This window comes from Equus przewalskii, chromosome 1 (genome assembly GCF_037783145.1).
Source record: "Equus przewalskii isolate Varuska chromosome 1, EquPr2, whole genome shotgun sequence".
In the NCBI taxonomy this organism is placed as follows: domain Eukaryota; kingdom Metazoa; phylum Chordata; class Mammalia; order Perissodactyla; family Equidae; genus Equus; species Equus przewalskii.
In genome coordinates, this window is record NC_091831.1 from 83,266,542 (window position 1) to 83,277,771 (window position 11,230).

At 46.2% G+C, this 11,230-nt stretch overlaps 1 protein-coding gene across 3 annotated transcripts in view; it reads right to left on the bottom strand.

Moving 5' to 3' along the window:
* The window catches only part of LOC103557660 (anthrax toxin receptor-like), a 43,200-nt gene extending 33,615 nt beyond the window's left edge, over positions 1 to 9,585 (bottom strand). For 2 of the 3 annotated variants that reach the window (XR_011539193.1, XM_070616170.1), the window contains exon 1: positions 8,927 to 9,585. Coding sequence is in view for 2 of the 3 variants with exons in the window: in XM_070616170.1 (XP_070472271.1) it covers positions 8,927 to 9,135 (209 nt within the window). In the remaining variant the exon portion in view is untranslated. The remainder of the gene's footprint in view (positions 1 to 8,926) is intronic. The other variant, XM_070616181.1, reaches the window with a different exon arrangement.
* Between the last annotated feature and the right edge of the window lie 1,645 nt (positions 9,586 to 11,230).

An 11,230-nucleotide genomic window follows, 5' to 3' on the forward strand; every position in this document is an offset into this window, starting at 1 on the left:
CAAAGGAAATAAGGAAAACAGGCCCACCTACTATAGCATCAAAGCAATAAAATACTTCAGAATAAATTTAACCAAGGAGGTGAAAGATCTCTACACTGAAAACTAGGAAAAAATCGATGAAAGAAATTGGAAGAAGATACAAATAAATGGAAAGAAGTTCTGTGTTTATTGAATGGAAGAATTTATATTGTCAAAATGTCCATACCACCCACAGTCTTCTACAAATTCAATGCAATCCCTAACAAGATTCCACTAGCATTTTTCACAGAAATTGAAAAAACAACTCTAAAATTTGTATGCAACCAAAAAGACCCCAAATAGCCAAAGCAACTGTCAGAAAGAAGAACAACGATGGAGGCATCACACTTTCTGATTTCAAACTATGTTACAAAGCTATAGTAATAAAAACAGCATGGTACTGGCATAAAAACAGACATAGACTAATGGAACAGAATCGAGAATCCCAGAAATTAACCCATGCATACGCAATCAACCAATATTTGACAAGGGAGCTAAGAATACTCAATAGAGAAAAGACAGTCTCTTGAATAAATGGTGCTGAGAATTCTCTCTCAATCAAAAGAATGAAACTAGACCCCTGTCTTATATCACTCACAAAAAATTAACTTGAAACAGATTAAAGACTTAAGTGTAAGACCTGAAACAAAATTTCTGGGAGAAAACATAGGGAAAAAGCTTCTTGACATGGGTCTCGGCAGTGACTTTTTAGTATGAGTCTGAAGCACAAGCAAGAAAAGCAAAACTAAACTTGCACTTGTCGTCCCACTTGGACTACCTCAAACTAAAAAGCCTTTGTACAGGAAAAGACAAGCTTCACAAACTGAAAAGGCAACCTACAGGATGAGAGGAAATCTTTACAAACCGTGTATCTGCTAAGGGGTTAATATCCAAAATATATACAGAACTCATTCAACTCAATCACAAAAACCAAATAAGCCAATTAAAAAATGGGGAAAAGGACCTGAAGAGACATTTTTCCAGAAAGATATCCAAATGGCCAAGAGTTACATGAAAAGGTGCTCAATATCACTAATCATTAGGGAAATTCAAATCAAAGCCACAATGAGGTATCACCTCACGCCTGTTCGAATGACTAGTATCAAAAAGACCAGAGCAAATAACTGATGGTGGGATGTGGAGAAAGTCGCTCTGATAGAAAGCAGCAAACCGAAGATCATGTAGTCAGTGGGCGGGTCAGCCCCTCAATATCATTCAGACTGCAGCCCAATTCTGTGAGGAATTAAAAACAACTCTCCTCGTCTCACAGACTGAGTCTTTATGAGAACAGAAATGTGCTGGAGAAGCGATTCAAAGTCCACCTAGCCTTTTTACCAATCCCGTGGGAGCTGAGTACTGAGTATCCGCTACCAGTCCCAGGGGAGGATTCTGACGCTTCTGCCCACTGCATCTTGGCACAGGAGTCGCCAAGAGAAACACAATCGTCAAGCACTGGGTGGAACAATGCTTTACTCACATAAAGAGACAGAGCAAGATCAGCTTCAGTGGTGGGCACTGGTCCCCCGAGGCCAGTGGGCCTCCCGCGATGGGTGAGGCTGGGCCATCGGCCTAAGCACTCACCTGACCTGCCACAGTGGAAGGAACCCGGGCCCCTCCCCACAGAGGACAGGTAACAGTGGGCTGGCCAGGCACCATGCGATGCAAATGCTTTAAGCAGAGACAAATGGGTATTTAAAAAGTTAAACAAGGAATGATATGCCCACATAAGGTGATAATCTGGACACAGGCTGCAGGGGCCCCTTATCTCTCAGTAAGGAAGTGGTCTGGGCCCACAGTCCGTTCTTATGTGGCTGGGCAGGGGTCAAAGGACTGCAATGCATGGGATTTCCTTTTCCAAACAGTTTCCAAATAAGAGAAAGTGCTGAAACATTAATTACTGAACATAGGTTTAGCTACTTTTGGCTTCCTGTTACAGAGGAATTAAAGATATTTGGGTACGTTAATAAATATGCCTTGTGTCACACTGAAAAATTTACTACAAGGAAGGATATTCTTCTAAAAATTATGAAAATTATTCATCAATTTACCAATCTACAGAATTCTGGTATAAAAGATAGTCCATAACTGCTCACTTAGTTTTCACTAGAAAATAAGGTTTCTACAGGTTAATAATTCTAATCGACATATGTAATTAACACTACCAGAAATGATAAGGGAAATGACACTATACAGGGAGAGTAAGATGTATTTTCAGTAAGAAAAGGTATGAGTTATGAAAGGCACTTTTGTTAAGGGAAAGGAGTATTTTTGTTCAAAAGTACAATAACTAGTCATTTCAGAATGAGAAAGGGGATTAAAGGATCAAAAGTAAATGGAAATAGAAAGTTGGAAGGGGGAGGAAATCGTACGTGGTCAAGCTGGCTAAAATTGAATGAAATTCACTATAAGGGTTTTAAAAATAAGCTTTGATATCCATAGCTTGCCTAGGCAAAATTAAAATGCAATTCTTTTTCATATCTTAAAACGACAAAGTTTTCTGGGTCTGCTCTTAATAAGAGACTATGAAAGGTTTTTCTTTATCTTTTGGGTAATCTATCTGGAAACGAAGATTTTGTGTCTTACTGTATAATTTCCTGCACTTCACCTTGTCTATATCAGGACTTTGATTACTCTGGAGAACTGAGTCTTTTTCTATTAAAAGAACTAAGGAATTTTATAAGAGCTAAGGTTTTCTTACAGCTATGTAACTTTCTGTGTTTGCCTTAGAAGTCTTCGTCATTTTGGCTGAACAGATAACCAAGATTGTGTTTAACTAAGTGTTCAAAACTTTTAATATTTTTTTACAAACTTTCCATAATCAAATATTGAATGAAATTGTTTTGCTCACGAACTAACTTTGGGAATTTCCAGAGGGCCTCTGGAACATCTCAAAGGTTTGTTCTCGCTCCTTATGAAAGAGAGATGTCAAACTATCCTCAAACATGTCAAATTCTTGATATGTTGAATTATGTGGGAAGCAATATCAAATAAGAAGAGATGCTAAAGCTTCTTTAGGTTTTGTTGGTATGGATACATGCTATTGGTGTAAGTGTTCCAGAAATGGTACGAAATTCCTAGAAATCTGATATGTCTTGGTATAATGTTATCAGTCATAATTCTAATTATTATCATAAATGTTGTATGAGGCCGGCCCAGTGGTGCAGTGCTTAAGTTTGTGTGCTCAGCTTGGGTGGCTCAGGGTTTGCAGGTTTGGATCCCAGCTGCAGACCTGTATACCACTCATAAGGCCATGCTGTGGTGGCATCCTACATACAAAAAACAGAGGAAGATTGGGCTGGCCCAGTGGTGTAGTGCTTAAGTTCATGCACTCCGCTTAGGCGGTCAGGGGTTCACAGGTTCAGGTCTCAGGCACGGACCTACCACGACTTGCCAAGCCACACTGTGGAGGCATCCCACAGAAAATAGAAGGAAATTGGCACAGATGTGAGCTCAGAGGCAATCTTCTTCAAGCAATAAAAGAGGAAGATTGGCAACAGACGTTAGCTCAGGGTCAATCTTCCCCACCACCCACCCCAAAACAATGTTGTGTCACAGAAAAATGGAAATTTCATTGTCAATTGTATTATAATGAACTCTCAGCAGATTTTTAACCTCAGCCACTTTTAAGTCTTTTGACATTTACGGACACTTATTGTTTTACTCTACTGTTTTTGTAGAAGTGCCTTCTCTTCAGAGACTCATGGAAATAACTCTGAGAATTACAGGATTCTGATCACTATTAGAACATACCATTGAACTGGGTAATGATTTTCTGAACTCAAACAGAGAAACTAACGGATTCGTAGACCTGCTAACTAAAGATCAAGCATTAATCAAAAATTAACTACATGGGGCTGAATGAACTGACGAAGATGATTACCATTTTTATGACTTTGCTTGCAACATTGCTGGTTCTTTTGCTTTGTTTTCCAGATTTCAAGAACTCTAATTTTTTCTTTTCTTTTAATCTATCTATAACTTACAGCAATTTGGTAAAGCATACTTTTGTAAACAAAAAAAGAATATTTGTTTTTCTCTCCATCTGCTCCCTCTAGTATCCAGAAATTCTTATAGAGTATTCTTATTTTTCATGAGAACATAGGTATTTGCATAAGTTCGATCAGAATCTGTTCTCCTTGTAACAGGACAAAATTGGACAATGCTTGGCTTGGCTTCTTAGCCCAAAGAAGTTTCTAAAAATCGCATCTAAGTTTCCTTATTGTCTGTTTTAAGAAACCAAGGTGGGCATTATGGAGGCAAGAAATTCCCTTAGATATCACCAAAGCATTAGCTGGAATATCATATTCAACAATACACATAAAATTTCTCTTCTGGCTGCACTTACGGCAATAGGTGCAGGCCAGTTTAATGAGACTAGACATTTTGCAAACAAATTAGTCTTACGGCGATTATTTTTGCTAGGAATTGGAATAATTGTAGACAGAAAATCTATGTTTCAGTAGAAAACTGGAACACGCCCTTATGGGTATCAGATTCTACTCCTGCTCACTGTCTTTGAGGTTTTCTTATCTACTTGTAAAATGGACTTGATCCTAAATTCTTCTAGTTTCCTCCAATATCTGGTTACAACTCTCCAAATTAACATTTCCAATATTCTTCCACCCTTCTGACTTGGAGTCACCAAGGACAAGATCTGCCCTTTTCCCAAAGCCCTGCAAACTGAGGCTGGACAACTTGATATGCACTGCAGAGATGTCACCACAATGCTCACGCACAGACAACCTTTGTGCCTGTTGCCGGGTGGGCCACACAGAAAGTTCACTTAAACACCCAAATGCATCACCAGAGCCCCTCCAACTACAAAGATCCTTCGAATCCAACATCTCGGAGTCGGATATCTCAAGTCTTCTCAACTGGCTGCCTTCTAGACTCAGAAAGTGATTCGTCGTCTCCTTCAACCATTGACCTTCTTTTCTTTCCACAGAAATGCCTCCTATTAAATGACTGACTGCTCAAATCATACAGGCCTAACTTTGGGAGACTACCTGTAACACTGCCTCCTGAAATGACACACAGCTGATTAACTAAACTGAACTATCTTCAGGACTAAGTGACAGGTTCCATGAGATGGGGTAATGTACCAACTCAACTTCTACACTATAAAGCTTCTTGGGAAATTTCAAGGTGGTGAATGAAGGGGAGCAAAACAGGCCACCCCCAAATATGGCCCTTTGGCATAAGGATTATTTTAAGCCACCAGGGTGGGTTTAGGTTATAGAATTGCTTTAGATTAATTGTAGTCTGAAAAAGGAGGAGTCTGTGCACAGCAATCACCTTCTGCAGTACCTGAATCGACACGTCTGATGTTGAAGAAACTCAAATATAAAAAATTAACCAGCCACTTGGCTAAAACCAGTTGATGTCTCTTCAAGCACATTCCTTGATTTATCTGATTCAACTGGGTTGGTTCGCAGGGCCCTGGCTAAGGAACATCATTCATTCTGTCGGTATTTTCCTCTGGATAGTCAACACTGTAGTCTCCCTGTCGCAGTGTGTTCTCCCAAGGGTCTTAACTACACGTTCACAGCCATCAGCAGTACGTCAGATGGTCTCATCGCACTTGGAGAGACAGAAATGAGATCGACAGGAGATGAAAAGCCAAACAATTCTTCCAAGGACTTCACATCATAACCTACAAGTTTCAAGACAAGAACATGACACAAGAACAACTTAACCCTAACGGTAACTGAGAGCAGTGCTCATACCAAATTGTTGGTCAATCTCTCACGTAGGGGAGGAGGAACAAGAGGGGGAATTGTTCTAGTATTTAAACAAAGAGGCCACTAACTGAGGTGGCTCTAATGCCTTGCTAGCCTCAGTAAGCAAACCCATCACAAAGAGCAAAATAGGCTTTCCCAGATAAGACAAATGCTTAAACATAACCATTCAAATAACCACTTTGTTTTTCTTCTGTATAAAAACCTTGCCCCTGGATCGTGTAGGTAGAGTGTTCCTAACAACCCAAATCAACCAAGTCAGATCCATGTAGTCCCACATAAATTCTTAAGAATTATAACGTGCCTCAGTTTATTTTTTAATACCAGGAATGGCGGCTGTGAGACCCTCTCTCATCCCCATAGCACGCAGAGTGACACTGCCCACAGCCACCACGTCCCTGGCATGGATGGCATGAAGCTCTGCTTCTCTCCTTTACACCAACCCTCTTCCTCCACCCGTGTTGATCAGGTGGGAGCTCCCCTGGGGTCTGTCGCCCCATTCTCCTCTCATTGCACACACCTGCCCAGGGCTCCTGGGAGCTCTATCATCCTTCCCATTTTCATTCCAGCTGCTGCTTCCATCCTCCCCCTTCCAATCCATCCTCCCCAAGGCAGCCAAGGGCCACTTTGGAAAACACAGATCTGATCCATCTTTCCTCTGAGAGAAGCCTTTCTTTCACTGACCGCAAAATGCCCTTGAGGTAAAGAACACATCTCCTGTGTGGGCCCAGGGACCCACCATCGGCTTATCTCCCTCCGTCTTCCTCCTCCCTTCTCCCCCTCCCTCCTCACACTCGGATCCTCTGGGATCCCCTGAGGGCCTCATTGCTAGGACTTGGCACAGGCCATTCCCCCAGCCTGGAGCTCCCTGGCCCTCAGTGGCCACCAGCCTATACTGCAGGCACATGGGAGGGTTCACTCGTTTTCATGCTGTTCAGTCTACTGAAGGGACAAACGGATCATGAACTACTGAATAAGCTGGGAGCAAACCACTCAAGACCCCCTGCAGGTGACAGAATGTTTATCCTCCAAGATTCTCAGACACCCACCCAGCCTTGGAGTCTGTGGAATGGGCTTTGCAATCAGACTTTCCAGAGCTTCCATTCTGGCTCCATGCCATCCTGAGGACTCTGGTGGGTCATTCGCTGGCTCTGAGTGGCCTCTTTCCCTTGTGTGTAAATAGGGGCAATGACGTTTCCCCACAGTTGTGAGGAAGAACACAGCGATGAAGCTGCTGTCCTCCCTGACCCTTACCCCATCCAGGGCCACACCTGGCCTCGCCCATCCAATCTGTCTGGAATCCTGTGACCTCACCTTCCAAACAGATCCAGACTCTGGCCACTCACCATCTCCACTCCTACCCCCTGGTCCACACCACCCTCATCTCCTCCTGGCTCCCTCAGCAGCCACGTCACTGGTCCCCTGGCACGCTATGCCCTTGTGACGTTCAACAGGGATCCTTTTACACCAGCCAATGACACACCTCCTCTAAGCAAAAAACACCCCACCTGAGCCCCTCACCTTCTCATCTAGGAAACACGGCCACGTCTTTGGAATGGCCCCTTTCTAGTCCTCTGAACTCAGGCCCTCCTTGGAGAGTGGCAAGGAGAGCAGCCTCCCACCTTCTAATGTTTTCCAGCAACCGTTTGATCCACATTGAGCAATTCAGTAGCCCCGCCAGCCTCAGTTTCATCACCCTGAAAGAGGGAAGTAGAACCTACTCCCTGAATCTGTGGGAGGTCGAAGTGTTCAGCACACCCCTGGAACCTAGAAGTGCTCAGTCAACATTAGCTCACATCCCCTCCTGTGCCCAGAGCACCGCCCCCCATCCATCCCAGTGCTGGGCTGTGCCCACTCTGGGCCAAAGAGCAGAGACTAGGGCTGTGGGCAGGGGCGGTGTGACAGCATGGCAGCTGAGAGGACCCTGTGCACTCACTGCCACTCTCTGGGAAGACTGACCAAAAGAGGCTGACAGCCCCCACAGTGCCCACCATGCCCCAACCCCAAGGCCCAAGAGACCAATCACCACTGCCCTGGGCTGTGCTGAGGACCAACCAGACAAGATCTGCCCAGGGCATCTCAGGACCCCCACTCCACAGTGAGGAGGAACTTCTCTTCCAGGTCCAGCGTGGCTCCCAGCTCGAGGGCTTGTTAGAAGCTGTGGGCTGGGCACCCATCCCCCCAACATCAGTCTCCATGGAGAACAAGAGGATCAGAGGCCACACAGCCAGGAATGCGGATGAGCACAGCCCAGGAAGATGGAGTCCTGTCACCACCAGCCTCTGGGCTCCTTCCTCCCATCTGAGGAGCCCCCCGTTCCAGGAGATCCCACATCCAAACACCTCCCGACCCTACACCCGGGACTGTTGGGAGGACGACAGGAGATCACTGCAAGAGCTTTATCAACCGGGACGTCCTCAACCATGCTGACAGTCATGCCACTGTGACTACTGAAGAAGTGAAGTTTATTCTCAGCCGCCAGGGGTTGAAACTGGAACCAAGGCACTCCCTCCAAGCCTGAAGACCCCCAGCTTCCTTCTGTGAGGGCCAGAGCTGCCTAAGGCACAGCCCAGCTTTCCCAGGGCCAAGCCACACAGACCAAACCGCTGGGAAAGTGCACACACACTGTCACGGGGGCCCAGGTTGTCGAGGAGAGAAGCAAATCACTCAGAAGCAGCAAAGCCAAGGACCCTCTGAGCAGTGACACTGTGACGAGGCCCAAGAGACCACACGGGGGTCTCTCTGGGCAGGAAAACACACATGCCATCTGGGGGAAACACCAAACCAACCAAGCAAACCCAAACCCAACCGCGGCCCTCGGGAGCCAGGACCCATGCTGAGAAGGCGGCTCCATGCCATGGCCCCTTGGCTGTTATGGGCAGGCGCTCCCAGATCCAGGCCCGGGGATGGAGGGCCGGGGAGCCATCCAGAAACCCTCAGCTAGCCGTTCTTCCTTCCCAAATGACACAGCCCCGGGGCCAAACGACTGGGTCATTCCTCTGCCTTAGGACAAGGAGGCCAGAGGGCTCTGTTCCTTGGGTCCCCTCCTGACCATCCTGCCTCCCATCTCTCAGAGGCTGGGGCACTTTTGGGCCACTCCCTGCCAGCAGGACCTCTAAAGACCGAGGCGCCCTGAGGAGCACCCTGGGCCGGGGTAGCTGGTCACTCACGCGTCCAAAATGAAGTAGATGTCGAAGACGCCATTGCAGGTTTTCCACTCGTTCACATCCCTCCTCCGGCGCCCTGCCTTTCGGTGGAAGTCTCTGTTGCCTGGGACGCGGGACGGGAAGCTCTCTGTGCTCTGCAGTGGAGGTGGCGGCAGCAGCAGCAGCAGCAGGAAGAGAACGGGGCCTGGCACCCGGGGACCCCTGCTCCCCATTTTCAAGGCCGCTCCCGAGGCCCCGTCTCTCTGGGTGCTGGGGTGGGATTAGCACCGACGACCCCAGCCACCTCAGGCCCCACTCCAGGCCACCTCAGGTCTCTGCCTCTGCCTCCGCCGCCTCCACCTGTGCTCAGGGCTCGGCCCCTCCCGCCCTGTGCCCAGGGCGGCGCGCGTGAACTCCACCTAGTCCCTCCTCCGCTCCGAGGAGGCGAAGCGGGTCTGGGCCGAGGCCCCACGACATCCGCGGACGCAGAGTGTCCGGTCGTCGTGATGGACAGCAAGGTTGGCATGGTGACTTTGTGACCTGCAGCTCTGCTCAGAGTCCTGCCAGTTGACAACCCCAGGCGGCGGTCATGGGATCTCTGGCGGGGTAGACGGGCCTCCGTTGCTCCCTTATCCCAAACCCTCACAGGTGGCCGTTGGCGTCCCCCAGAAACCCCGCCTTTCTGTAAACTGACGGGGGCCGCTAAGGGCCGAGCTGAGGCCAGCACCGTGGGAGAGGAGGTCAGGGAGCGGGCAGTCTCGTGTGCGGGAAGGCCATTCGTGTGAATACTGCAGTCACCCAAGGGGTGGAAGGATCCAGAAGGGGAAGGAGGTCGTGCGAGGGTGCCCGAGTCCTTTGTGAATGAGGGACATTTCCGTTCTCCTCTGCTGTGAAACGAACCCCCCAAATTAGGGACACAAAACACGAACCGTTGTGCTCTGCCCGCAGGCTCTGTGTCCAGAAATTCAGAGAGTCAGTGGGGCTGGCTTGTCTGCTCCATGGAAAACCCATTAGCACTTTCATGAAAGTTCTAGCAGCAGCACATCCTGGCCCCCCAAACCCTCTCAGTATTTGATTTTACGATAACATTAAATATGTAGATACATTTACAGGGATCTGAAAACTGCAGTCTGGCCTCTTCCTGTCAGTGAACGTGCCAACGTCTCCGCTTATTTAAATCTTTGTCAGTGCCGTTTGTATAAATTTCTCTATGAAGATCTCTACCACTTTTGTCAAGCGCCTTCCCTCAATACCCTATATTTTTGCTGCTATAGTAAGTAGCATTTTAAAAATAAAGTTTTTAGATTGTTGATTCCTGTCATTAAGAAATGTATTTATTTATTGATAGATTCACACACCTTGCTAAAAACTGTGTTGTTCTAAAATTGTATCTTCAGAGGCATTTGGGTTTCTATGCAAAATTAAACAAAAACCAAAATCATTGTGCTGAGCAGTTCTCCGATGATGTGTTGACCAGAAGCTTGATGGAGGCATTCTTGATCTTAAAGAGAATGCTTCTAACACATCACCATTGAGGTTGATATTATTGAAGGTTTTTTTTAGAAATCCTTTGCCAGATTAGAGTGTTTCAATACTGTTCTTGGTTTGCTACAAATCATGAATGAATGTTGAATTTTATCTAAATCCTTTTTCTCCAGATTTTGAGATGAATATATATTTTTTCCAGTAATCTATTAATATGGTTGATTACCTTAAGGCACATAAAACCAATTTTAACATTTTATAAATAAACCCATCTTGGCCATAATAATTCTTTTAATCGCTGCTGGATTGAGTTTACTATTAGTTTAGAATTTTTTTTGCCTACGATCATGAGGGAGGCTGGAGTGCAATTTTCTGTTGTTTTGCTGTCCTCATCTGTTTTTGATATTAGGTAATAATAGCCTCATAATATGCACTTGGGGGTGTTTCACTTTCTTTCTCCTTGGAAAGACTGTGAACATTATCCCGTCACTCTGCTCCTTGACTATTTCGTACGATACCATCTGTGCCTGGTGTTTTCTTTGTGGGAAGTCTTTAAATCCCTCATACCATTCATTTAATATTTACTGAATGTTATGGACAGAATTGTGCCCACCATTCATATTTTGAAGCCCTAACCTGTAATGTGACTGAATATGGAGATGGGGCCTTTCAGGAGGCAGTTAAGGGTGGGGCCCTAATCCCATGGACTGGTGTCCTTATAAAAAGAGAAAGAGACACAGGAGCTGTTTTTCCACAGGCATAGGAAAGGCTGTGTGAGGACACAGCAGGAAGGCAGCTGTCTGCGAGCCAGGAGAGAGGCCGCATCGGAAAACCACCCTGCTG